General features: G+C 53.0%; 6 protein-coding genes and 5 non-coding genes across 11 annotated transcripts; 7 read left to right on the top strand and 4 right to left on the bottom strand.

The window, feature by feature from the left end:
- Positions 1 to 3221: 3221 nt before the first annotated feature.
- BO82DRAFT_373159 (bZIP transcription factor) lies at positions 3222 to 4181 on the top strand (the record flags this gene model as incomplete). Its single annotated transcript, XM_025637359.1, has 2 exons — positions 3222 to 3528; positions 3604 to 4181. 2 exons carry the CDS (start codon positions 3222 to 3224, stop codon positions 4179 to 4181), a joined length of 885 nt encoding a protein of 294 aa, XP_025493917.1.
- A 1327-nt stretch (positions 4182 to 5508) lies between these two features.
- Positions 5509 to 8758, bottom strand: BO82DRAFT_331680 (acyl-CoA dehydrogenase mitochondrial precursor). Its single transcript, XM_025633151.1, has 4 exons — positions 7800 to 8758; positions 7169 to 7261; positions 6241 to 7092; positions 5509 to 6100 (listed from the first exon to the last, which is right to left on the bottom strand). Exons 1-4 carry the CDS (start codon positions 8606 to 8608, stop codon positions 5734 to 5736), a joined length of 2121 nt encoding a protein of 706 aa, XP_025493916.1. The 5' UTR covers positions 8609 to 8758; the 3' UTR covers positions 5509 to 5733.
- A 373-nt stretch (positions 8759 to 9131) lies between these two features.
- BO82DRAFT_39379 (senescence-associated domain-containing protein) lies at positions 9132 to 11239 on the top strand. The gene is made up of 2 exons (XM_025638695.1): positions 9132 to 10043; positions 10113 to 11239. The coding sequence occupies exons 1-2, from the start codon at positions 9410 to 9412 to the stop codon at positions 10982 to 10984; spliced, it is 1506 nt and encodes a 501-aa protein (XP_025493915.1). The 5' UTR covers positions 9132 to 9409; the 3' UTR covers positions 10985 to 11239.
- A 707-nt stretch (positions 11240 to 11946) lies between these two features.
- On the top strand, positions 11947 to 12028 carry BO82DRAFT_t107. Its single transcript has one exon. It is a non-coding gene; the product is annotated as a tRNA-Ser (tRNA).
- Positions 12029 to 12779: 751 nt separating this feature from the next.
- BO82DRAFT_t108 lies at positions 12780 to 12871 on the top strand. The gene has a single exon. It is a non-coding gene; the product is annotated as a tRNA-Ser (tRNA).
- Positions 12872 to 13287: 416 nt separating this feature from the next.
- On the top strand, positions 13288 to 13369 carry BO82DRAFT_t109. Its single transcript has one exon. It is a non-coding gene; the product is annotated as a tRNA-Ser (tRNA).
- A 4589-nt stretch (positions 13370 to 17958) lies between these two features.
- On the top strand, positions 17959 to 21311 carry BO82DRAFT_400462 (putative serine/threonine protein kinase (Kin4); the record flags this gene model as incomplete). The annotated part of the gene is made up of 3 exons (XM_025639186.1): positions 17959 to 19260; positions 19338 to 19632; positions 19687 to 21311. 3 exons carry the CDS (start codon positions 17959 to 17961, stop codon positions 21309 to 21311), a joined length of 3222 nt encoding a protein of 1073 aa, XP_025493914.1.
- A 47-nt stretch (positions 21312 to 21358) lies between these two features.
- Positions 21359 to 22000, bottom strand: BO82DRAFT_39333 (uncharacterized protein). The gene has a single exon (XM_025638667.1). The coding sequence runs from the start codon at positions 21826 to 21828 to the stop codon at positions 21406 to 21408; it is 423 nt and encodes a 140-aa protein (XP_025493913.1). The 5' UTR covers positions 21829 to 22000; the 3' UTR covers positions 21359 to 21405.
- A 1196-nt stretch (positions 22001 to 23196) lies between these two features.
- BO82DRAFT_t106 lies at positions 23197 to 23309 on the bottom strand. Its single transcript has one exon. It is a non-coding gene; the product is annotated as a tRNA-Leu (tRNA).
- Positions 23310 to 23809: 500 nt separating this feature from the next.
- BO82DRAFT_t110 lies at positions 23810 to 23922 on the top strand. The gene has a single exon. It is a non-coding gene; the product is annotated as a tRNA-Leu (tRNA).
- Positions 23923 to 24618: 696 nt separating this feature from the next.
- Positions 24619 to 26033, bottom strand: BO82DRAFT_400461 (uncharacterized protein; the record flags this gene model as incomplete). Its single annotated transcript, XM_025639185.1, has 2 exons — positions 24619 to 24662; positions 25835 to 26033. 2 exons carry the CDS (start codon positions 26031 to 26033, stop codon positions 24619 to 24621), a joined length of 243 nt encoding a protein of 80 aa, XP_025493912.1.
- Between the last annotated feature and the right edge of the window lie 161 nt (positions 26034 to 26194).

Here is a 26194-nt window from a genome sequence, read left to right as displayed (position 1 = left end):
CGATCAGGCTAGAACACACACTCACGTACACATCTTTCCCGACTATGACCATCTTTTCCATGGTCTTCTTTCATCATTCCGATTCCCTGCGTAGCCCCCTCCCCTCCCCCCTCGCAAATCACGAGACAACGGCCTGATAACGAGCTGACACACCCCGGTCTATAGCGGTCGCCTATTATTATTGTCGTCATGGCCTGGTCTGCATTGTCTTGTCTCCAAATCAAGTCCGATGAGCTTGCATCACCCAGCAGATTAGTTGTTATCTACGACGTACATCTCACACCTTACACCCCTCACTTGAGCCACGAAGCGCACGGCAGAATCTAGGACAAGGCGCTCGAAGACATGCAATAGATAGAAAGCAACCACCATGCCCACGGCTATTATGCATGGCTTCTGGACCTTCTCGTGCCGGTCAGGGTGTGATACAAACATTCCCTACGTGCTGCTCCAGCTCCATAGAATTGGGCACCCAGTCCTACGGTTCCAAGGAATTACGGGTGTTGGATTACGATGGAAGCAGGTAACGTAACAAAGATGCAACGGAGGTTCTCCGGGACGTGACATGCACGCAGTCGTAGGCTGCTTGGCTCTGCATGCGCTCATGCTTGAGACAAGGCCGTTATGGATTTCTCCAATGGCGCAGTAGCGCATCTAGCGGTGGACAAGATGGAGAGACCTGTGCAAAATCGATAGAAATTCGGACAAGATGGTCCTGCTACTGCTCTACCAGGTCTCCCCACGATGCAGACTAGAATAACGCTATGCAGTTACTTTCATTGCAACTGCAAGGCTTTCTAGAATTGTTTGATCGATGAGATCACTCTCCAAACTCTGAGCTAGCCCCTCACCACCAATAGCCGGTGCTCGTTCGAATTCGCACCAACGTCATGGCTGGCGTAGAGGCTGCTCCTTGGCTTCGGTTCAATTCGTCGTTCTATTTTGGATTTCTGAAATCAAATCGGTTGCTTTTGCTGGAAGCTTCTTCTGGGCGAGTGACAATCGGTAGTCGTCCGGCAGTGGTCACGACAGGGTCTCTTTGATCCTTCTAATAATGCTGCAGTCTTAAAGACTAACGGCATACTAGACAGGTCTCGACACAAAATCGGAGGCATTCCAGCATTAATCTAATGCCCACCGAACAGCAAACAGAGACCATGCGTCATGCATTTAAATTCAGCCATCCGTATTCCAATTCGTCGCAGATCAACGCTGGCTTGTCTTGAAACTTGCCTGCTGTTTAGACCGGCACCAGCAGTTAGTACAAGTCACAACAAATGCGGCGATGCGCTACGGCCGAGAAGTCGTGCTTCTGCGGTTATTCGATGGGCTTCTGTTAAACGAGTCCCAGCATTCTGGGCTCCTCGCTGTATCCCGATTGACCTTTTAAAGTTCTCCTCGTCTCCGTTCGGTTCAGCGAATCGACTTCTTATTTCAAGGAGGCTAAGATAAGGGGGTTGAGGGGTGGATCCGATCTGCTCATCCTCGTGGCGAGCACCATTCAGGTGCAACCATGGAACCGGCTTAGCGAGAGCTTAGTGATTTCGCTGAGACTGGGAGGGACTTTCGCAAGTCCTCTCAACTCCCACCAAATCTGGAAAAAATCTTGTCGCGGAGATTTCGGGTTTCGGAAATAGCTCACCCTTTTGGGATTAGGTCAGATCTTAAGTCTCACTGGCGCTAAGACGAGGGATGCGCAATTCGTTCACGATCACAAGGCTAGACACTAGAAGGGTCCACGTTCAGCCAATTGTCACCGATGTTGATTGCCGGCTGAGATCTAAGGATCGCTGACTGCGCAGCACATTCCACTTCAGAGGTCGCAGATCGCCAGAACTGTGCATTCGGAGCTTCGGTACGTACGTGGTTCCTGCTACTACTCACACACACACGCTTCGCCCATTCAAGCCCACTGTTCCAGGTCCGCCGGCCTGCTTCTAACCCTTACAGAGAAGGTCGGTTGTGCCCCGGCGATGCCCCACGCGCCGGGGAGCGCCCCCCCCCCCTCCCCTTCAATTGCCACTTTTTGTTCTTCGGTCAGCTTCCAACCTGTAGGAGACCAAGTTGCCAAGAGGCTCTCGAAAGCCAATTCAAGCCCGTGAGTGTCTTCTTCTGGCGAAGCCATGAGGGCCGTATCCGCCGCTCAATCGGGGTTGCCATGTGGCCCGGATAGACTAAGATCCACCGATTGGCTGACCTCTACCTATGAGAGGGACAATGCTCTCTGGATCTCTGGATGCTTTTATTCCGACAATGCTGCTTTCAGTCAGTGCTGCAAGGACAAATGACACCCTGCCAGATCTGCCTTCATTTGGCATGATACGACGCAGCAGTGTCCAGCAGTGTCGGGCACCTGACGAAGGAGAGTGGCGACTCAGTCCGTCGCACCAGCCATTCCGTCACATACCCCGACTAGGCTGTCTAAACCTCTAGTCTGCCTAGTCACCTCTTACCCCCTCCCCAAGAGCCTTGGAGTATGCTTGTAGGTTAGTAGATTGGAAAGAGAGAGAGAGAGGGGAGGACTAGGCGGAGGTCGGCAAAGTACACATAGCGCAGCGCCGGAACAACCCCATCGTAATAGCGTGCTGACTACTTACTACTAACCTACTATACAGGGATTTTAGTGACAAATCCTTGTTCATTGGCCCTGTTAGAGGCTAGAAACGAAGACCATTGGTAATGACCAGTAACGTTGGGAAAAATTCCACGAAGGACAACCGACGGGGGAAATGCCTTTCTCTCCTCTTAGTCTTGAATTTTTCCCTCGTTTTGCTATGTACACGATCTACTAAGGTTCCCCCCGGAGGGGGGCCTTTACCTTTACAGTTTACGTGCCTAAACCTGCACGAATCTGACGGCCTTCCGGAATGGGGCTTCACAGCCCGAGCCAAAATGGGTCCATTTCCTAACCATAATTCTCAACAACGATTACTAACTTATCTTAACTAACCGCCAGTCTTGTTTTTGTTTAAAATCTGGTGGCTCCTTCTTGTCCCGCTGGAAACATATATATAGCTAGTTTAGTGCGACCCACGCATTCGGAACAGCTATAGTCGCATCTTGAGAGAACTGCTTCTCTTTACTTCTCTGTCTTCCTCCGGGGCCAACTAGCACAAAACTCGGGGCCTATCGCACCCCCGTCTACATATATTCCTGTCCCATATGACCGTCGCTTCTTTGATCATTGAGACTATCAAGCTGGCTACGAGTCGGTTGGCAGAATGAGCCCTGCCCCGGAACCTCCGCAGACGAAGAAACGCGAATCGCGTGCTGGAGCACGGAAAGTGACGTCGCTCTCTGCCGAGCAACTAGAAAGGAAGCGTGCCAATGACCGTGAGGCTCAAAGAACCATTCGTCAGCGGACAAAGGAGCATATCGAGCGTCTAGAGCATCAGGTGGCGGAGCTGAAAATCAAAGGCGACCGATTCGACGAGATAGTCCGACGAAATACCGCCATGGAGATGGAGATTCGTTCCTTAAGACACCAATTAGCCTTGGCCACAGGCAGGCAGGGTCATCCGAGCCTGGGTGAGTGACAAAGTGTATTCCTTCCTATTGGCCATCATGCCCCAATTGCTGATCACCATGTTTACTGCTTGTCAGATGGCTCATACAGCACTCCCTCCGGGTCCATGCTACCTTCACCTCATCTCCCGGACTCCTTGAGCTTGAATCCAGCTTCCAGGGCAGCTTCCGTGCTGTCCACATCAAGTCGAACATCCATAGCTCCCGAGTGGCAACCATACGGTTCAGCTCGGACATCTTCTGTAGGGGACCCCTCGGACACAAACTACGGGGCTAGGCTCGAGCCATATGTCTATGAAAGTCACATTCAAGCGCCCAACCCGCTACCGGTCGCTTCAGCCCATATTGGTTACAATCCTTCCCTCTGTGCACAACCGACCCAGCCTCCTGATTCGGGTTATCCGCCTTATCCGCAGGGCTACCACCCCGAGGCTATCCGTGGTCTCGGGCAGGAGGGCTCACACCACGCCCAACCCCAAATACCCTGTATTCCGGGTCAACGATCGATGTCGGTGCCGACTTGTTCTTCAGAAAGAGAATCATCGGGGTATCCTGTTGTCCAGGCACCACAGCAATATCACGAGCATACCATTTCGTCCCATTCGACACAGTCGAGGAACGCGTATAGCTATGACTGGAGCCATCATCAATCTTGACTCTTGAGAAATCAGAAGAGGCTCAGAGGCTACAGAACCCAGCATAATACGATCCGTGGCAAGCGATGAAACGCACCCGTCCCGCTTGTCCAACGGGCGCGGAGAATGCACATTAACTTGGATAAGAGGTCGGTCCGGATTAGGATTTGACTGCTCGGTCTCCGGAATCTTGCAGCAGCCGTGATAACATCCGGACTCCAGAGCGCCCCCTCCCCCCAACGCTCTTTCGGGCTGAGGCGCCCGGGAGGTTTGGCACGTTAGGCAAGCCTAACCCAAAGTTCCGGCACAGCATACCCGACCTTTTCGATGCAGGAGATACGCCACGAGCTTGGCACATCTTTCACTGGCATGATCGGGACGATGTGCACACATTGGGGTCCAAAAATAAAAAAAGGTTGTATGAACCAGTCCGCGGAGTCAGAAAGATAAGCGAAAGTCAAAACATTATGCAAGGCTGCAAGGATTCGTTTATTCGAGAAGCGAGGGTGAATCAAACCTTGAACCCACATGCTATTACCAAATTTCCGGAACGTGAATGGCGCGAATGGAGCCAACCACGGTACTGGGCCGGAGCCCGGCTCGGGGAGGAGCCGGTTACAAACCCAGGTGCACCATCCGAGTCATTATCATCACCACCTTGAGGCTCTGCACACAAGCCACCAGCTCTCCAGGAACAAACAACAAGTTTGTCTGCTTTGACGCAAAGGACCACCACAAGTGCCGAAGCTGACGGAACTCCAAAGTGAAAGTGCTTGATCGAGATTTTGAACCGTGCAGAACACAAAATCTCTTCTCCGTCGGAATCAATTCCATTATCCATCTTCCAGGACCTTTCCCATTTTGTGCTACATTATTGGATAAAGAACTTCACGGCTGGACTATCGGCTCCAGCCGATGCCCCCCCCCTTCCACGATGATCAATTTCCCTTTTGTATGCATTTATGTAACCCGCTTCCGATCGGATTAGACGAGGATTATGGGGGACCTGTTCTGGCATTTTCTATTGCTTACTAGATTAGAGGATTACGGGGGGGGGCGCGTTCTTCAGTGGCCCAATTGCCCACTTGTCAAAATACTCATCCATGCATCCGCAATTACGGTACGTATTAGATCGGCTTTGATTTCCGATGGGATGGGGGAAAGGGAAGGGGTGGTTCCTTTCCTGTTTTCCTAAGCTAAGCCTCGAAGAAGAATTGACCCCGAGACTTGGATTTGGAATCTTTGAAGAGCTCCAAAAAAGAAACGGGGCCCGCTTTCCCAACCCGCGACCAGGAACAGAGAGCGAGCAATAAAAAAATAAATAAATAAATAAGAAAAAGGTGATTTTGGAAAAGACTAGGTAGTCTAGCAGAAGGCCCTTTTCGGCGGAAGTGGAGTTTATTCCGATCACGCCATTTTCAATCTAGTGAGTCTCTAAGACTCTAGAATTCAAGTGTGGTACGTAGTATCTAATTCGAATATATTCATTACTTGGGCGGTTAGCACTAGCACTACTGAGTGCGGCCAATGCTAATTGTCAAACAACTCATACAAGTTTGAATACGCTGCACTCTTAGCGAGTGTACTGCTTCTGCAACAGCTTGGCGATGGTCTGCAGCTGGATGTTGCTCGTGCCCTCGTAGATCGCCCCGATCTTGCTGTCCCGGAACATCTTCTCGGCGATGCCCTCGCGCACGAAGCCCATCCCGCCCATCCACTCGACCGCGGAGCTGGACACGCGCCCGGCGACCTGCGAGGCGTACAGCTTGGCCATGGCGGCGTCCTGGACGAAATCCTGGCCGGCCTCCTTCTTCCGCGCCGCGTTGTAGACCAGCGCCCGGGCGGCGGCGATCTCGGTATACGCCTGGGCCAGCTGGTGCTGCATGCCCTGGAAATTGCCGATCAACTGGCCGAACTGGCGGCGGTCGTTCCAGACGTACCTGTGTCGGATATGGTCAGCGGATTGATCCCTGCAGAATGCTGGGTGCGGACAGTAGAATCAAAGATACGGTGGAGAATGGAGAATTCGAGCGATGGACCGATAGTTTGGGGAGAACGGGAAGGCGGGGAATTCTCTTACTGAGCAGCATTTTCCCACGCTCCCAGCGCCAGGCCGGTCATTTGCGCCGCAATCCCAATGCGACCCTCATTCAGCACGCTGATCGCGTACTTGTATCCCTGACCCTCCTCCCCTAAGAGGTTACTCTTCGGGATGACGACATCATCGAAGTTGAGCACACAGGTACTGCTGGCGCGGATGCCGAGTTTCTTCTCCTTCTTGGCGATCGAGAAGCCCGGGGTATCCTTCTCGACGATGAAGGCGGTGATGCCCTTGTACCCCTGGCTGGGGTCGAGGTTGGCGAAGACGATGAAGATGCCAGACTCCATGGCGTTAGTGATCCACATCTTGGAGCCATTGAGCCGGTAGCCGTCGGCGGTCTTCTCGGCCTTGGTCTGCAGGGCGAAGGCGTCGGACCCGGAGGCCGGCTCCGAGAGGCAGAAGGAGCCCACGGTGCCGGTGGCCAGCCGGGGCAGCCAGGTGCGGCGGGCCTGGGCGTCGCCGTACTTCAGGATCGCGGTGTTGACCAGGGTGTTGTGGACGTCGACCAGCACGCTGACGCTGGGGTCGACCCGCGCCAGCTCCTCGATTGCCACGATCGCCGCCGTGAAGTTCATCCCCGCCCCGCCATACTCCTCGGGCACCTCGACGCTCATCAGCCCTTGCTCGAACAGCTGCTCCACCACCGCCGCGTCCATCGTCTCCGCCTCGTCCATCGCCCGCACCTTCGGGCTGATCTGCTCCTGCGCGAACTTCGACACGCTCTCCGCCATCAGCGACTCCGTCTCCGACAGGAACGTGATCGGGGTCGGCGTCAGCCCGGACAGGTCGACGTCCCGCCGGCGGGACGTGGTGGAGAATGCTTGGGTACTGCTGCACGGATGGCATGGTCCGGTTAGTTTCTGGAGTTCGATATCGGTGGTTGGACACCTCGCGTAGAGCCTCATACCTAGGAAGAACTCGGGTCTGCAACGGCGGTCTTGTCGCGATAAGGCGGGCGGAAGCAGCGGTGCGGGACAAAGGCCGCAATACGCGGGAGAGGCTCGTCATTGTGATTATGGGGAGTGCGGGATGTCGGGTATATGTTAGCTGGCTAATAATCAGATAAAACAGAATCCAGCAGGAGGATGAATATGGCGGGAGGGGGTTCCTTTGAGGTGTGTGTCGAGGGAATGGGGAACGGAGAACGGGGAAAGGGAAGCCAGCGTTCTGGGGAAATGGCCCGGGGAGAGACAACCCAAAAGCTAATCACGAGGCCGAGGTATGTCGAGCCTCGGCTAAACGCGGCGTTCCCATGGGTCCCATGGGTTTGGTGCAAACCAACTGCAGATCATCCGTCCGACAAAAGGCATTCATTCTTCAATCATTCCATTCCCCCGCACATTATATGAGGCAGCATCATCTTGCATCTTGCATCTTGCAGAGTTACCACAGGAGGGGAAATGCTATGCTCTATTGTCGCTATGAATATACTATACTAATCTATATATCAAGCAAAAAAAAAACGAGAACAAATTTCAAATCAAACACGAAATGACTTTCAAAGTTGTCAACGCAAAACACCCATTCAAACGCAAAACACCTTGCAGGGATCGAATTTGATGGACTGCGCAAAGTAGTACCCTCTCTGGTTCGCCACGATCCGCTTCCCGGACCGATCGTCCGTGAAGTCGCAGTTGTAGTGCGTATGGCCGAACGCCCACAGGCGCACCTGCGGTCGCTCCCAGCACGGCTCCCCGATGAGGTCCGTCGCGAACGCCGACGTGATCGGGCTGTCGGCGTAGCGCGGATCCACGGCCGCCGCCGCGACGGTCGGGCTGTGATGACTGAAGATGACGATGCGATGATGCGGGTCGTCCCGGGCGATGTCGGTGACTTGGTCGTTGAGCCAGGCCCGCTCGGCTTCGTGGGCCGCGCGGTGCTGCTCAACCGTCCAGTCCTGGATGTAGTGGAAGTCATTCAGGGCGTGGCTGACGGTCTCCTCCTGTGTCTCACTCACGCGCGAGTGGAATGTACAGCCCAGGACCGTCACCTGGGGCGTGAGGCGGTACCGCGTGCGGTCGAGGAGGACGAACTCTCCCAGCCGCGGCGACGATGTCGTCGTCGCCGCCGCCCTTTGACGCCGGTTGTCGATCTCCTCGGAGAACTGCTGCAGGCGTTCGCGAGTGGCCGGCCAGCTGGCATCGAAGGGCTCGTGGTTGCCCAGGACGAGGAAGACGATCTTGAACCGCTGAAGCTGGGCTTCGAGGAATTGCAGGTAGCCGTCGTCTTTGACGTTGCCGATGTCACCCAGCAGGGCCAGGTAGGGCGCGGTCGGGGTGATCTCAAAGAGGTCGTATGCTCGCGGGTTTTCGAGGTGTAGGTCGGAAAGAATCTGGAACTGTGCCATGCTTGCGGGGGGGAAGGGGAGCGCTGGCTCGGTGCGCTTCGATGTCCAGATCGCTTGTAGGATGGGCCAGTAGTAGCTCAACGACTTACGATACAGTCGGAGGCCAGTGCTTAAGCGCCCGGGAATGCTAAAAAAAAAAAAAGGTCCCTGTAGCCGCTGGTCGGTTTCAGCTACCACGGAAGGTGATTTCAAGCGATTCGAAGTATTGATTGGAAGGACTCGAACAATTCGCCTCTTGGGACGCTCCTCTGTTGGAATCGTTGAGGTGGTGGTGAAGTCCACGGTACACGTATTAATTGTACACTTCAGGTACGTTGGGCCTGTAGGTCAGTTGTTGCCCTTTCCCAGCCACTCACAGCTCGCCTTATCAATCGGTGGCGGTGCAGGGGTGATGGAGGTGTGGCGCAGTAGGCGTCAGGAGGCGTCGGGAGGCGTCAGAGTGCTTATGTCATTCCAGGGTCTGACGTTCATTCATCCATTGATGGATCCATCCCACACCCCTCCATGACGGACTTGGCCCGCCATGAGGGACGGGGGCGCTGTGTCTTGCTATTTATGGCCTGTCTCCCAGGCGGCGGGTTTCTATCAATTCTCCCCTTCTCTACCTACTTGAGAACTACTCCTCTGGTTCAATCCTCATTGCTTATCTCGCCTTCATTGCGACTGTGTTTGTCCCATTATCGGCTCCCCTTCCCCGCATTACCGACCCCCTTGTCCCCACCTGACGTCGACAGCCCTCGCGGTTTTTTTTTATCCTGATTCCTTCGTCACAACCGGCCCAGAGTCAACGGAGTCGCAGCCATGGCTTCCACCACGCATGACCCAAGACTTCTGTACAGTATTGACAACATTCGCGCCTTTCACATCCAGAACGGCGAGGAGTCGGAGCTCACTCCGTCGGGACCGCAAACACTTTCTTTGTTGATGGTCCCGACCAAGACCGCTATCCCCGGAAGCTCGTTCCCCGTGTCCTCCCAGGATGCACTCACAGAGGAAGACTTCTATCTTCATTTGAATCTGCCACCGGAGCTGGATTTGGCTCTCCCCGCAACCACCCAGATTTTCCACCAGCCGCCGAACGGCTACCTAATCCCTCGTTGGGATCTGGGTCCTGATGCAGGAGCCTTTATTCGCATCCAGTTTCCCTCGATCGGACATGGGCCTGGCAAAGTGACACAGGAGGATATCGACACCTTTGAGACGATCCTCGCTCAATGCACTGCATTCCTCGACCGCGCACCTCCAGCCGGGGACCATGCTCCTTACAACCCCTCGACGTATGCACCCGGTGAAGGATATGTCTCTTCTGCCGCTTCTTCTGGGGGTGATGCACATGGTAGAATTGTTCTGGTTGATGAGGAGGATGGCAGTGTGGTGGGTGAGATGGAGGGCTATGACGTCGTGGAAAGACTGGACGTCAAACCTGGCTCCAAGAGTAAGTGATTCTATACTGCACGGCTGATCTCCATTGTTCGTGGTCGCAAAATGATTCTAACCTCACTAGGGCCCGTGGAGATCGAGCTTCCTTCCGAAGGCGAGGGCAACAAGGTCAATGTCAGCAACGTGTCCGAGGAGTATCTACGTATGGCACGTCACCCGGCTTACCAGAAGTCGACCATCGTCCAGACTTCTGCGAAGGCCTCACGTTTGATTGTCACCGGGTCTACATATCTCGCCAACGCGCTTACGAGTGGTGCCGACACCTTCACCAGGAAGACAAAGCCAAACCCGAAGCCGATGACGTTCTCCGAGACCACCCACTCGCGCATCCGCAAGGTTGGCACCTTTTCTGAGGGCGCCGCCGATCTCTCGGCCAAAACCGTTGGTCAGGTTGGGAGATATGCCCAAAACATTGGGGCATCGCTGGCCCGCCGGAACAACACGGAGCGACAAAGGGGTATCGATAAGTACGGCAACGAGTATAAGCCCGGGATTCTGAATAAGTCCTTGATCGCGTTCTCGACTCTGGCGGACGGCATTGAGCAGGGTGCCCGGCACGTCTTGACCTCTAGCTCGAACGCTGCCACCACTATGGTTGGACACCGGTACGGCGATCAGGCCGGGGCTGTGGCATCCAACTTGACCGGCGGTGTTAAGAACGTTGGGCTGGTGTACATCGATGCCTCGGGTGTCAGCCGCAAGGCTTTCCTGAAGTCTGTCGCCCGGGGCATGGTTGTTGGGCGCATGCGTGACGGCAAGCAGGTGGTTGTTGGTACCGGTGATGGCGGTGAACTCCCTGCTGAGGCGAGTGACAGTCAGGCACAGGCCTCCTACGGAGGGAGAGCGCCGTCGCCTACTCCGACCCCCCCACCCGCGTACAGTGCCGCGGGGAACGCATCCTATGTGAGGGCTTCAAAGCCCGGGGCGAAGAGGTGATGTGGTCGTCTATTCGGTCCCTGTCTATTCATGTTCTAATGCGGTGATGATCTTATGATTTGAGATTTTTGGATGCCTTGGGGGCAAATCTAATGCGGTTTCTATGCTCGCGCTGTTGGTGTCGTTGTGGTCTTATAATTGTCGTGGTCTGATGTCACGGTCTTCTTCATTCTTTCTTTCGTTGTAACCTCTATCGGCTATTGGCCATGCGTACTGTGCTCGGTCATCTACGGGCCGGGCAGGCGGCACACTTTTCCAGCAATGCCAGCGGATGTGCCGCCGCCCGTTTCTTGTGTATCTCGTGGTAGACTAGGGTCGTTTGGGGTAAACCTCTGATATTGTAGTCAGGGTGGGTCGACTTACACATGCTCGAGATACTCAGGTGCATGTGATGATGACTGACTTGATCGGGTTGCTACCTTTACCTGCAATGCCTTATGATGATTTAGGGGTGTTGAATGGATTGTGGAGGGGGCACAGTGTGGTGCTTTGACCTTTGGGTTTGGTTCTTATTCTATGACATCTGCTATGTAGGATTCTAGATGCGGTGAGAGGGGTGTGTTGCCACTGTCTTGTGACGCTGGGCGGTGTGGTCGGATTGTGTCAGTGTGGTCAGGACATGGCTTTGTGTACTGATGACTCAATTCATTCCAGTGCCTGTGCTGTTGTTGGTGTCTAATCCGTGCAGCAAAAATATACGTATGCGTAAGCCACACGGGCAGCCCACTAGATATATATGATGGGACCGAAATTGGCGCCTAAGGTATCCAGACGCGTGAACAGACAGCACACCCGGGATACCTCTGAATAGAGCTCTACACAACCAGATACAGCATATTTTACAGTATACCACCAACGATATCGCGACGTAGACATATGAACAGTACACTGTGATGCGTTGGTTACTCTACAGTGACTGTTTAGAGAGATAAATCATTATTGCATTATGATACCATGAATAAGACAATATGGCCGAGCGGTCTAAGGCGATAGACTAGAAATCTATTCTCTTCGGAGGCGTCGGTTCAAATCCGACTGTTGTCGTTTTTTGCTTCTCCATTCATTCCTGGAATAATGGATCACCCACGTACAGAGTCGACATGGCCAGGGTTGATGCTAGCCACGTACGAGTATATTGCTACCACGGCAGAGTATATGAAGTACGGTTCGGCTACTTACCGTTGTCGTTTTTCGCCCTTGCCAGCAGATTGACCGCCTTGATTGTTCTTCTACTGCTTCCTCCTGAGGCATAAGCTGAGGGCGTTTAATCCTAGTAAAATAAATCTACTGTTTAATACCTTGGTATTCTCAAGGGACCCAGTAGGCCTTATTGGTTATGATTCTGCCAGGCAGTAAAGCGTGTTTTGCCACTTCGGTGTCCACCGACAATCGTAAGCGACCATACCCAGTCCAGCCGGCGGGGATATCGATGGCCGCAAAACCTGGTGGTCCTGCTGCCGGCAAACAGGATACATCATGTAGTAAGGGGAAAGTAGCACTGGCTGCAAGTCAATAGGATCAGTTGTTCATGAATTGACTGACAGATGCAAGCCAGCACATTCATTATTGACAAGCCCAACTAGTAGTCGGGCGTCGGAAGTCTGAAGCCACTGTATATTCGAAGTGAAGGCACTCCATAGATACCATCCATACCAGAGATGGACATGGTGGGCACTGTTGACTTATCCAACCCGTTACATGCGCTACACCATTGACAAACGCCCGCGCTTCTACTGGGGATTACAGTATAGTGTTATGGCCATATAACGAAGCAGCGACAGCATTATTCATCGAAGGCAGTATGGCCGAGTGGTTAAGGCGATAGACTTGAATCATCATTGAAATCTATTCTCTTCGGAGGCGTCGGTTCAAATCCGGCTGCTGTCGTTTCTTTTTTGCTCGTCCACGGTCGCACTAGCGCCTTCGTGGTGGGTCTCATTGTCTCTGGTCGTCAGTGAGTCCTGCTTTCCTTGCTTTGCGGCTTGTCCCTCCCTGTCTTTGCAAAAGACTAGAAACAATCAACCATCTGCTCTTCCACGATTGCGTCGATAGTGCATCTATTCACATACTCACACCTATCTTCTTTTCTTTCCATTGGTATTGCGAACAAGTCTTCCTTTGATAATCTGCAGGTATATCCTGGCGCTCCGCAAGAACGTCTCTAAGCAAGGTTGATCAACATTATAGTGATACAGTAATGGGCCACCACTCCTCGCCCATTGATCCCTCTGGAAATGCCTATTTCTTCTATCCGAAAAGGGAGTTGCAACATAAACCTTACTATCATTCCTGCAGTATACTAAGACAGTATGGCCGAGCGGTCTAAGGCGATAGACTAGAAATCTATTCTCTTCGGAGGCGTCGGTTCAAATCCGACTGCTGTCGTTTTTTGTTCTTTGTTTCTGCATCCTGTAAAAGTGGACCGATATCATCACAGCATTCATCATATAAGCACAGCTGCACTGTACCCTAATCAATGCAGCCGATGGCATGCGCCTCGCTGCCGTCACCAGCCAATGGGTAGGCGCCCAAAGTCCCCAAGCGGAAATCGCAGGTTCCCTCAGCCTGACCCTATTACCATTTTATGGCATATTCTCCGAGCCTTATACTAGTAGTGTCAGGCGGTGGTACTCCGTAGAGCGTTCCAATTGACTATTCCTACTCGCACGCGGAAAAATTCTCGCTTTCAGCGGCGTTAATTTGCGAGGCTCGCTCCGTACCTAGCCAGCTCCAATCCATAAGCAGTCCCTTCACTTGGCATGAGAGGGCCCTGCGACGAGGTATCCTGGATCTCTGCTTTGGCCCATTGCTCTGCACTAGTTGGGAGTATCCCTGCCTCGGTGAGAAGTGCTATTTTTATGAGAAGAGTATAGTTATGCAAGACGTTTGGCCTTCCCCCCCCCCCCCCCCCCCCCCCCCCCCCCCCCCTCCCTGTGGTTATTGCTGTTGTTATTGCTGTTGGCCTGGATGCAAGCGCGCGCTACTATAAGGAGTCGCGCCCACCGCGGTCTGGTTGTCAGCCCTTTCATGCACCTTAAGAGTGATGTTTGAGCCAAGCGAGTGATCTGACAATGCGTGTTCTCGCGAGAAAAGGCCGGTATTTACTAGTGTAGTTATAGCTATGCATATGGTTTCTGAGCTTGATGGACAATTGCATTGAATGGAAGCATAAGGTTCTCGAGAGATGACGACGCTAGGTGTGGACGGAGAATATTCACAATGGAACATGTCGTATCTACGGAGCTGTTGCAGGAAGGAGGGGGTGAGAGGGATGATATGACACTGGTGATCGATCTCAAAGTGATCGGTAGCAAAAGGGAGAGGGAGCGAGAGCGAGAGCGAAGAGAGCCGTCAGACAAGGGTCCTTCGGTTACCGTGGGTTTGCACTCAAATAAGCTCCCGCATCTGAGCAATAGTTGATGAAGTGAACCTTTGGAACTGAACCGAGGGAAGGGGTCAACCGTGGGTAGTCTTGAAGTGGTGGGCAAAGGGAGTGAGGTAACAAGGTTAGATACCAGGCACAGTAAGTACCATTGACATCCATCTGACTGTCTCCCTCGTAATGTACCCAGTCTCATTAGCCCCAGCCTCCTACTTTAATTTACTATGAGTAGTGTAGTACCAACTCAGCGACTTAACATGACAAGGTGACCGGCTCAATGGACTAAGGCAGGTACGGGCAACTGGTACCTGAGGTATCCAGCCTCTGGTGCCACCGTAATCTTCCGACCCAGCCAATGACGGCCGGGGCACTGGCGATTACTGCCCAGTTGGTTCATGAGATGACGATCGACTATTATTCTATTTCCATCCGCCGCCCCCCTCGATGAAACAGTGGTTTGATTTGTCCCTCTGTCCTTCTCTTCCACCCCTGATGGTGATTTTCTCGAGTCTCTGGGTTGTTGAGTAAGTTTACCTTAGGCTAACTAACTTATCGCTCGCCCGCTGTCCGCGTCCACCGCGGTCTGGCTGACCGGGCCACTCAGGTCTTCATGTTTCTCTCTTTACTTTTCGGGCGAGACGGTGTACAATCCTGCCAGATGTCCGGAGTACCTAGGTAGATGACTACTGTGAGCTGTCAACCACACATTCCGTGCCTTAAACCTACACCGATCCTTCTTCAAAGTTGGCTGGCTGTCACTTGCTGTCTTCTTCAAAGCTTCTGATATTGATCAAATGATTTACTCCATGGATCGGAGAGATACCCCAAAAGAGAAACAACAACAATAATAACAACCAAGTCCTCACTGGAGCCTTATTTCACCGACCAAGGCAAGGGACAGCACCACACACGTTCAGGCCCTTGTTTTAGAGCTCCAGTCCCGGTTCCATCGGCCTCATGATTATTCCATTGCATTGCGGTGTCCACCTCGATTTTGAGAATCACTCACTCGGAGTCACTCCCATGCTGCCAGTTTCAGGTGTCTCCTCTTGCAACCATGCAATGACCATTCTTGACCCACGCTGTCCTCAGTAGCTTCCTGAGCTACTTGCCTCCCCATCTGTCCTGCTCGTATTTTACCACGATTGACTCTTTTGACCAGCGGCTTGCTCTCTCCTCGATGATGACTTCGGAGCTGAACTTTGTTCGATTCTCGACTATCGATTGGGCTGTGCTCGTCATCGGCTGGACCGTTACTACCCTTGCTCGTATCAGAGAACATGAGCCCCTCGGTTGATGGCTCGCTAACAGCTGGTTAAGTGCGTCCAGTACTCCGTACTTTGTAAGCTATGCTCGCAGTTGAATGAGGCAGCGAGATCCGACCCGTTGACCCGCTTTTTGGCCTTCCCCAGCCAACTCACCAGTCAATCAACTTAAACTGGTCTGGGTAAGGTACAGAAGTTGTGCAAGCCTGGATGTAATTTAGTAGGGTGGAAATGCTGAGAGATGTTATTGATGCTGATGCCGATGCCGACGGTGGATGATAGACGTTAAGTATCAATCCATTGTAATTGAGATTATACTATCGTCATATTCTCTCTTTATTATGATGATGATGGTAATGAGGAGGGTTTTAGTATTATACTTGTAGCATTCAGTTCCAATGCCACCACCAACAATATTATCATCATTATCTGCTCCCCTCTCTCCTTCCTCTCCCCTCTCCTGCTCTCGGTTTCTGTTCCTTTCTGCTATTCCCTTGTATGTTATTGTTTTGCCAACTCACTATCGGGCCCCCTTTCTCTCTCTCAAGGAGGGATTGACACATTTTGACCGACTCTTTTCTCTCCCCTCGCACCGTCCCTTTCTTCTGCTTCGCACAGCTCTTTCTCTTTTTTTCTTCTTTTGTTCTCGCCTTTGTCTGTTCTCTGATCTTCCAGAGGGAGGCCGAACAAGCACCTCCCACCATCAACTAAGTCAAGCGACTAGACTATTACCCGTTGTGGTGAAAGAGAGAGAGAGAGAGAGAGAGAGAGAGCGAGTGACTAGTCTAGTAGTTTAGTTCAGTCTAATACCCAAAACTACTACCTACCTACACACACCCCTCTTTCGATTACCGCCCGCCCGCCCTCTCTCTCTTGCTGTTGCTGCTACTAGCTGATTGCTGCTGCACTGTCCATTCATCTTCCCCAACTGCCTCATCCTTCCTATTCCTATTCCTATTCCTATTCCTATTCCTATTCCTCCTCCTCCCTCCCTCCTCCCACTCTCTTCCTTTCTTCTCTCTTCTCCCCCCTCGGTCGATCATGCCCTCCAACGCGGTCAACACTCTGTCTTGTCAATTCTACCAGAAGTGTTGAATCGGTGCAGCTGCCAAAGTCCGGATTACGCTCCCCCCTTCTCCGTTGTCCAGGAAGTCCCAGGTTGCGAATCGCGTTTCCCGAGGCTTGCATCCCCTTCCCGCCCGCGTTTGTCGCTCCGAAGCTCTCTCTTTGAGCCCGCCGACTGGCATTACCCCAACTGGGTAGTCGATATACCTGCCAGCCAGACGAGCACAGGGTCAAAGGTCAATTCTGCGGTGCAGATTATCACTTTCACCTTGCTGTTTCCCCGAGCGTCACTTGCACTTTTCGGCAAATCCACTGAAATTAAAAAAGGGCAAAACAAAAAGAAAAAGAGAATTGAAAAAAAAATTATCCTCGACACGAACAACAGGCGCCGCCCGTTCCTTTGACAACGCGGTTATTGATTGTCCTTTATTTTCTTTTCTTTGCTTTTTTTGTTGCTTGTTTCTGTTTCTGTTGCCTGCCATCTTACATTGCCCTTTCCTAGCAAAAAAGTATCGTTGGTTGTTATCGACCTGGTGTCTTGCCTATACCAACAACCTTGGAACCATTGCGAAATTTCTCTATTGGGGGTCGTCGCTCTTCACGTTGTTAGTCAGTGACTTCTTCTCTCTTTTTGCCCACCCACTCAATCCACCCACCTTCCCCCCCTTCCCCTTCTCGGTGGTGGTTCCGATGGGCCCCCAAACCCAAGAAACTAACCTGAGACAACAGCTTAGCTACCCGACCGGAAACTCATTCAGCCCCGGAAACTTCGGTCACATTCCCATACCACCTTAGATTAGGAAAAACTCACCACCGCTCCCCCTCCAAAAGAAGAAGTCCACAATAGCACCCCCTTCCCCAATAGGGCTTGAAAGTGCCTAACTGCAGGTCGCACCACTGTATTTGTCCCCAGAAAGAGTGCAGACGCGACCTGGTTAGCTGGATTGGTCAGTCCATTTCTGCCAGAAGAGGCTGTCTCGGACCGTGAACACAGCAGGACTCAGCTCTGCCGTGCCTTTCAGAAACGAAGGTATGTGAATTACAAATCGCGCCCCTCAGTGCACATCCATTCCAATCAGCCCACCATCCCTCCTCTTCTGCCACATGACCGTGCAGCCATGCTGCAGCGACTTCCTCCACCTCCGCGATCAAGGGTCGGCTGCACTTGCAGCAATTGAGCGCCTGGCAGCGCCCTTCATTGAATTCGGCGCTAAAGTGCTCAGCAGCCAACTTCATTTTCGGTCCTGACAGCTTCTTCGGCTATGAACGACCCCGAACCGCAGTCCCTGCCGCACACCACCCATGCATCCTCTGCCGTGACCCCTACCGCGCTCCCGTCCGACTTGGACGCCAATCGCAACCCCATCTATCCTGACCTGCTGGGCGCTCCCCCGATCCCACCGCCGAGGACTTCGTCCACCCAACGAAGTCACCACGGCTCGAGCTCGAAAGCGACGGCTTCCTCCGGCGAAAGAGCGTCAAGTTCGCGCCATGGAAAGAATAGAGCGGAGGATCGGAGCGCGATGCAGTCGGACAGGGAGGTTGAGGACTTGCCGGGGATGATAGGCGCCCGCGGTCAGCCTGTGTTATCATCCGCGGCTGATGCACACTCGGACGAATTGACCGACCCGTTCCCCGACCAAGCAACATTAGCCAAGGAGTCCAGTACGGTGCTCAATCAATTGCTGGTTAGCGACCCGGCCGTGGATATTGAGCGCGAACAGGTACGGCAGGGAGGCGCATCGATATCGCCATCGACCGAGGGTGCGCCTACGTCCGGTCTGTCTCTGGTGGGAAGCGATGGGGTGGATGATGGAGGTCGCGGTGGACTGCGCAGTCGCCACGACTATAACGAGAACGCGGCAAAGCGCAAGGAGACGACATTTGGGCAGTACATTCTGGGTCAGACTCTGGGAGAGGGCGAGTTTGGAAAAGTCAAATTGGGCTGGAAGAGAGACGGAACTATCCAGGTTGCGATTAAGCTCATCCGGAGGGAATCTCTGGGGTCAAACCCCAGTCGGTTGCCCAAGATTTATCGCGAGATCTCAATTTTGCGCGAACTTTCCCACCCGAATATCGTCCGGCTCCACGAGATGGTCGAGACGGATCGCCATATCGGTATTATCATGGAGTATGCTTCCGGAGGCGAGCTATTCGACCACATCTTGAACAACCGATACCTCAAGGATAATGCAGCCCGGCGCCTCTTCGCGCAATTGGTCTCCGGTGTCGGCTATTTACACAAAAAGGGAATTGTACACCGTGATCTGAAGCTGGAGAATCTTTTGCTCGACCGCAACCGAAACATCATCATCACCGACTTCGGGTTTGCCAACACCTTTGATCCCGTCGACGAGCTTGGTGAGGAGATTGAGTACAACCTGACCAACAAAGATTTTGTGAAGAGGATGCGCCTGGACAAGCCAAACGCAAAAGGTCTTCGGCGAGGTGATTTGATGCAGACTAGCTGTGGCAGTCCTTGCTACGCGGCTCCGGAGCTGGTAGTCAGTGACTCGCTTTATACCGGGCGCAAGGTCGACGTTTGGAGCTGCGGTGTGATCTTGGTGAGTAGTCCTGCTCGCTTTTCGTGCAACTTGCGCATCTACCTCATGTTTGTCATACTGACTAGGCCGTTGTATAGTATGCCATGCTGGCCGGCTACCTGCCATTCGACGACGACCCGGCGAATCCGGACGGTGACAACATCAACTTGCTCTACAAATACATAGTTACCACTCCTTTGACGTTCCCCGAATATGTGACCCCCCACGCACGCGATTTGCTGAGGAGGATTTTGGTGCCTGATCCGCGGAAACGAGCCGACCTTTTTGAGGTTGCCCGCCACAGCTGGCTAAGCGAGTACTCACATGTTGTGTCACATATCACCAGCAGCACAACCAAGGTCGCCGACATCGCCACCACTACGGTGCCTTCAGGTAAGACACCGTGCTCCCAAATCACGGGCGCAGCCAACTGATTTCTCTTCGCAGCCGAGCCCCACAAGGAAGTTCCGTTACTGGCACGGAGTGCATCCGTCAGAGAGCCACCCAAAGCATACCAAAATACAGCCCCGCCTGTGGGAGGATTGATCCATCACGCCGGAGACGTTTCGCAGGAGCAGGCCATCGAAAAGACAAAGAGTTCCCGAGACACCAAGCGGCGAACTGTCCAGGTCGAATACGTTGCCCCCCAATCTCAAACGGTAAGAGGCGAACAGTTCACCGGTACGGAGCACGCTCCTGTGGGGCCTTCTGGAGCCTTCGAACCTTCAGCACGGAGAGCGAGATCAGGGAGCCGAGGTGGACCTGTCGATATGCCGGCAAGCACATCGCATCAAAATATGGCTGGGGAATCCAGCGCACGAATTGGAGACTACAAGGCGGCCGCTGGTTCGGCGCCGGCCCCGGTATCTGGGCACCTGCCTCGCTCGACATCGGATACTGCAGCGCTCACCGGGCCGATGCCGACATCGGCCACTCATGCTACGCGCCCCACGACTGGCGGGTCAATGGCCTCGTTCAACGGGGGCCGTTTGCCATCAAGGGGATCGTATGGGCAGCCTGTGGCACCAACTGTGGCAGCAACCAATGCCCAGGGCCGGCTGGCACAGCCAAAAAGCCGGCAATTCAGTATTTCTGCTCCCATGCCACATGATAGTTCACAGCAGTCGATTGGCCAGCCCAGCACGCAGCACCTTCCGCCCAAATTCAATACAACACCCCGGCAAGAGCCGCCTAAGGGTCACAAGAGATCGAACACCGTGTCGAGCATTGGCGAGAGGCTCTTTGGTCGCTCTGGATCCATCTTCGGCGGCCGCGGAGGGCAAGCCAGTGGCTCGCGCCAGCGCAATGGCAAGCGTTATCCTCCCACCAGCATGAAGGAGCCGTACGGAGGAGACGACACGCGGATGTCGATGGACTCGCGACGCTCGATGCAATATGGCTATAATCGCAAGGCGAGCGAAACTGGTGTTGAAAACAGACCCCGGAGGTTTTCGCTCCTTCCGCCATCTTTCTCGTTGAAAGGCTTCTCATCCAGCCGATCACAAACCCCGGACGAAGAATCGCAAACGGATCGTTCCACTGAGAATCGCCTAGAGCAGCCCCCGTCTACTGGCGCAATGCGATCACGTGCGCGTGCTACCAGTTACGGAACGCAGGATGCGATCGCCATGGCGACGGACGGTGCACCAGGGGATGAGGTCCTCACTCAGGATGAACCTATTAATTATCAGGCCCGGATTGACCAGCAGTTTGCGATCTTGCACTCTAACCAGTCTGGCCTATACCAGCCCACTTCGTACAGTGCAGCATCGGCGGAGCAGGTCTACCCGAATGAAAACGACCACTATTACCGAAACCAAAGCGCCAACCACTCAACGCCTAACTACTACGATGATTCCACGGGGACCTTCGATAAAGGATCTCAACCGTCAATGCAGGCGGGTCGACCTGGGCGGGGTCCGGGCGTCTTGCCTAAGAACCATCGCAAGTTTGCAGACGCGTATGAGTACGAGCGCGACTTGGCCCACCGCCCCGGTAGCTCTGGCGCAGCCCGAAAAGTGATGGACTTCTTCCGTCGCCGAGCCAAGTCCCGGGCCGGGGATGACCGGTAGAATCGGCGTCTACATTTAATCTAATTGTCTAAAGATTTAATTCTCAACCTTTCTGATCGACTGACGCATCAGACGATCTTCTATTAATCGCCAATCAGTCGCCAAAGTTGGTCACCGTGGTAGAAGAACTAAGAACGACGGGCAATTCGAGCTCTCGGGCTTGCTTCTTGCGATGCAGGGATTGAACGTTATGAACTAGTCCAGGAGGCTCCCCCAAAAAAACGTTGTGACATCCACGCCCACACCCAAGGATCCCATCAAAGCTGGCCGAACCGACGGATCGAGACGTATCTCGGTCAAATGCGTTCCATCTTGGAGAAAAGGCTCGAGTGCGACTAGACTCTTGGATTCCAGCATTGACCCAGCAAGAGCGGTTATTTGGATACCCCGTGATACCCACGCAGCATTCGTCTCTTCTGTTGCTTGCAGCCATCGGTTTTTCTACATATTGTACCAGCCCCGTTTGTTCCCGCATACATACTGTTTTTTCTCTTTTGGTAGTTTCCTTTGTGCCCATTATCCCCTTATTTCCTTTGTTCAAATTCTTCGTTTCTTTTTCCCTGTTACTATAGTCCTGTTTGTAAATTGATCCTTTTCACCTTCAGCCCTTTCTGATCTGTTTATTCGATTCTCCGTGGCGGTGCGGCTCTGTTGGTGTGCTCCGGCCCGTTCTCCATACCTATTTACATTTCCAGACCCTTACTTGGAAGTAATTTAATATCGCCTCTTACCTTCTACCGTTCCTCGGAGATTGACTCTGTGTACTTTGAACCATGTTTGCTCTTCGACTTGGTTATCAGTCTGTCGAACTCTGGCTGGTGCACATTAGCGACGTTCTGTTGATTGCGATTCGGATGATTCTACTGTGTGTGTATTTTCGTTGAGTCCGCCGTGCATGCATGCATGTATGGGTGAGTGGGTGACTGTATGTCTGATTTGAAGGTACCCACCACCCAGCCCACGCCGTCTTCCCCCTCCAAGAAATCAACATTGAATACTATCAGCCACTGTTGTTGCTGCTTGGTGATCAGTTCAGATCGGCATAGCAGCCCTACGGGTCGTGCAGTAAGTTGCGGTAGCTGTGGCTGTAGAATTGCCTCGGGTTCCTCTTTCCTTCCATGAGCTGTCAAGCTTTGTGGATAGCAGGGACTGGTGGATGTCATGTCGAGTCATGCCATGTTTTAGGAACAAGGTACCAGCCTAGCCAATGTATATGCGCATTCAGCCTCGATGGGCTGCCGATGGCTTTCAATTCTGTTCCCGCCCTTCTCCGTGGAATGGAATAGAAAATGCGGCCAATCATTCTGCTTCCTGGCGTGCCTGTGGCTGCGCCAACAGTTTGCATGGTGGGTAGTGTGGTGCACCGATGGCGTAGTAGGGAGTAAGCTTGGGAATGAACATAGTACGTATGTAGAGATGGCCTACGCAAACAACATCCATTGTGCTGTTGTGTCGAGTAGGGTGGTTTGCGGTCGAGGTTCATCGGATATTTGTGGACGGAAGGGACTGGGGTGGTGGTCTACTGTTTGACTTGCTGGTATTGATGTTAATGGTTGCTACGCGCGGACAAGTAAGCTTACTTCCTGCTGGGTTCCAAGTTACGACTGTTGGATGATGATCTGCTGTTGGGGCTGTGTGTATGTGTGTGTTGGTTGGTTGGTTGGTTGGGAGTGGATAGAGGTACGTACCTACAGCTTGGCTGTAAGTACTATACTGCGTGTGCATGGGTTGGTCCAAGGAGAAGGCTGATGTATTGAGATCCTGGAGATGGTTGGAGCATGAGATATCATCTGTACTGTACGTCACAGCCTTTGGGCGATTGATTGGCGGGGCGGGTAACAAAAGTATTTGCTTGGCGAGGATATGAATGACGAGCAAAAAGTCATGACAAGAGTGGGATTCGAACCCACGCCATCAAACGATGATCAGGAAGCTTGTAGAAGCTGTGTGCTAAGGTAACCTTAACCTGACGCCTTAGACCAACTCGGCCATCTTGCCTTGGGATGTTATGTGTGTCATTTTGATGCAATACCTGCCTGAGGGCCGTCAATAACCGAATCATCACAACATAAGTCAAAGGATCGATCGATCAAAAACATCTAGACAGTCCAGTCGCATTGACAGGCGGTATATCCCCTCGGTGCTTTCGAATCGATACTTGTCACTGCTCTGGCCTTTTCCCCGGCCTCTCTTTTTCAGTACCGGCGTTGCTCGACCACGACCACATCATCCCCCACCGTGGTAGGCTCGGTATGTATAATATCTTGACAGGAGCAATCCCCATTCATCATGATCCTCGCTAGGAGCCACATATATTTCCTGCACACACGCGCACTTGAGAGATATCTCTCCACTACCGGGTCCCGCTGTTCGAATCAAGCCCGCTGACACTCCTGGGCGGGAGAGCAGCAAAGCGAGGAAACCAGTAGCATGCTTCATAGCTCTTATAGCGAAGTTAGGTTTATGATGTCAAATAAACATCACAGTTCAACATTCCGGGCAAGATGGCCGAGTTGGTCTAAGGCGTCAGGTTAAGGTTACCTTAGCACACAGCTTCTACAAGCTTCCTGATCATCGTTTGATGGCGTGGGTTCGAATCCCACTCTTGTCATGACTTTTTGCTCCCGTCTGTTTCGGGCCGACCGAGCCAGCAGCAGTCGCGGATCTGATATGGGGAGTATTGTCCATGACGTTGGGCAATGAATAAAGAGGGCATCCAACTCTATTATCCCGGATAGCTACGGCCACCTTTCTTGATCGAAGGCAACATCTTCCCGATCGCGTCGATCACCTCATGAATCCTTCGTCAACCCACCTGGAATTTTGCCTCAATCGGGTTCCAGGGTGAGCCGGCCCAGCCTTTGGTCGGAGGTCTGGCAGGGTCTTATCGATAAGTTCGGGGGATTCTATAAGTATGTACTGTTTTCGATTCAGGTTCTGATCCCGTCCTCCGCTCCTTCCGTCCGACCGATACGTCTTCTCCGAGAGGTATGACCGATGGGGTAATGATTATGACACGACGATTCTGATGCTGCTCTATGCCCATGCATATCCGACGCACTCGGACCCTCCTCTCCCGAGATTCTTCCCTATGGAGGAGGAGGAGGAGGAGGAGGAGGAGGAAGGGCTGGGTCCTGAGTGATGATTCTCTGGTATTCGCCAATTCACATCCGACACGAATGGCCAACGCGACAGAAGGGTGCAGGCGTGGTTGGTGGAGAAACTCTCTTGCCCTGTCTCCTGTCTGGTCTGCTCATCCGTCTGGATGTTTCTTTTTCCTTCACTGTTCGGAGTACCCGCGGTCCGTTCACAGCGAGGACCGTCGCCGATTGGGATGTCGGTGCCTCTGCCCTATGGGCAGTTAGGCTCAAGGTTCAAGATTCACAAGGTTCTACCCATCTACCGTCAGCTAGCTAGCGACGTAGCTTTCCCATTTGCATTAGATACGGGCGTGGAAGGTATTCCCCCCCCTTCCCCGGCTGCAGCCGTGTCGAACCGAGAAGGCTTGTGCAGCTGATGGTGGGGTTGGGACTTGGAAGCGAAGTGGCTGTAAGATACAGGAAACGGGGGATCTTGGATGCTGGCTAGGCACTGCAATTGGGTTTTGGATGGGTGGATGGGTGGTGGGGTGATGCAGTTCGTACTCCCCTCCATTCTTCCCCCTTGGTCCACCTGGTCGTGATGAGTGAAGTCGTCGAAAGTAAAGCGGGGATGTTCACGGAGTAGACACATCTCATCCCATGACCTTGCGCGCCAGACTGCCCAGACGGTACGGTACGGTTGAGATGGTGACGGGGTGGTCGGGTTTGGAACTAGATCGGAGATCCAAGGGCCCCAGAGTCTAGAATTTTGGACACCAAGAAGAGCAAGCAAGCCACCAAGGTCCTATTTACCGGTATCTGCTGCTTAGTCGACAATCTACGGAGTACCACGTCCAGAGACACATGCGTCTTATCGATGCACCCCCCCACCTCCCCCTCCCCTTTTCATCCGAGCTCTATCTATTGATCGCCCGACTCGTCTATTGCTATCTTGCCTTGGCTGTGGAACATCTACTGCATTTCTGTAGTTTCTATCGCATTGGCATTCTCCTTGGCGCCCATCTTGGATAGATAGTACTTGCTTGGCAGGTATTTGTTTTTCTTTCTTTTCTGATCGCGGGGAATCAACCCTTCCCCCTTTTCTTTCTTCCCTTACATTTTATCAACTACGGGCGAGCGGGATGCAGATGTGAATATGGTATCATTGGTGTGTATTTGATCTTCTAAAACAAAGTACTGGCTGGCATAACTTGGTTGACCCGAAACATCGACAACAAAGAAGGGGAGAAAAAAGTTAAGTAGTGTAGCATGATAGTGAGGCCGTCCTTTCACCCCACCCTTCCCCCGCCCATCAGAAAAGGAACCTCTGAGTTACATTCTTGGCAGGGGCGGCGATTCGTGTCCAGCGCGAACTCGTTTAATATGATGTAGGGCCTGAAGCAACCGTAACCGAGCCCGCGCTTGCTCAAGCGAGAGGGGCACTGTTGGAGCCATCGTGGCCTAGGTAGAGGAAACCACTGGGAAGGCGGGCAATGCCCGGACGACGCGACGAGTCGTTGCTGGTTGTGGAGGACTGGCTGCTGGAGCGCTCACGAGGGTGTTGGGCCGATGTGGCCGTGAGGGGACCGTTGTGGATAGGGGCCAGAACGAGGAAGCGGGAGGAAGCGGTCTCGGTGTACATGTTGATGATGAGATTGGGGGCGTAAGGTGTTTCGATTTGAGGATGGATCGGATGAGTAGAAGAGCTTCTGTGACAATGATTATTGGTCTATTTGGTTGAAGACGATGTCTTGAAAGAGAGACAACGCAAAGTAGAGACACAGAGAGACAGTGGATATTGAG

Source organism: Aspergillus uvarum (assembly GCF_003184745.1).
Source record: "Aspergillus uvarum CBS 121591 unplaced genomic scaffold BO82scaffold_15, whole genome shotgun sequence".
In the NCBI taxonomy this organism is placed as follows: domain Eukaryota; kingdom Fungi; phylum Ascomycota; class Eurotiomycetes; order Eurotiales; family Aspergillaceae; genus Aspergillus; species Aspergillus uvarum.
Note: the sequence above shows the minus strand (reverse complement) of the source record. Positions and strands in the feature narration are given on the sequence as shown.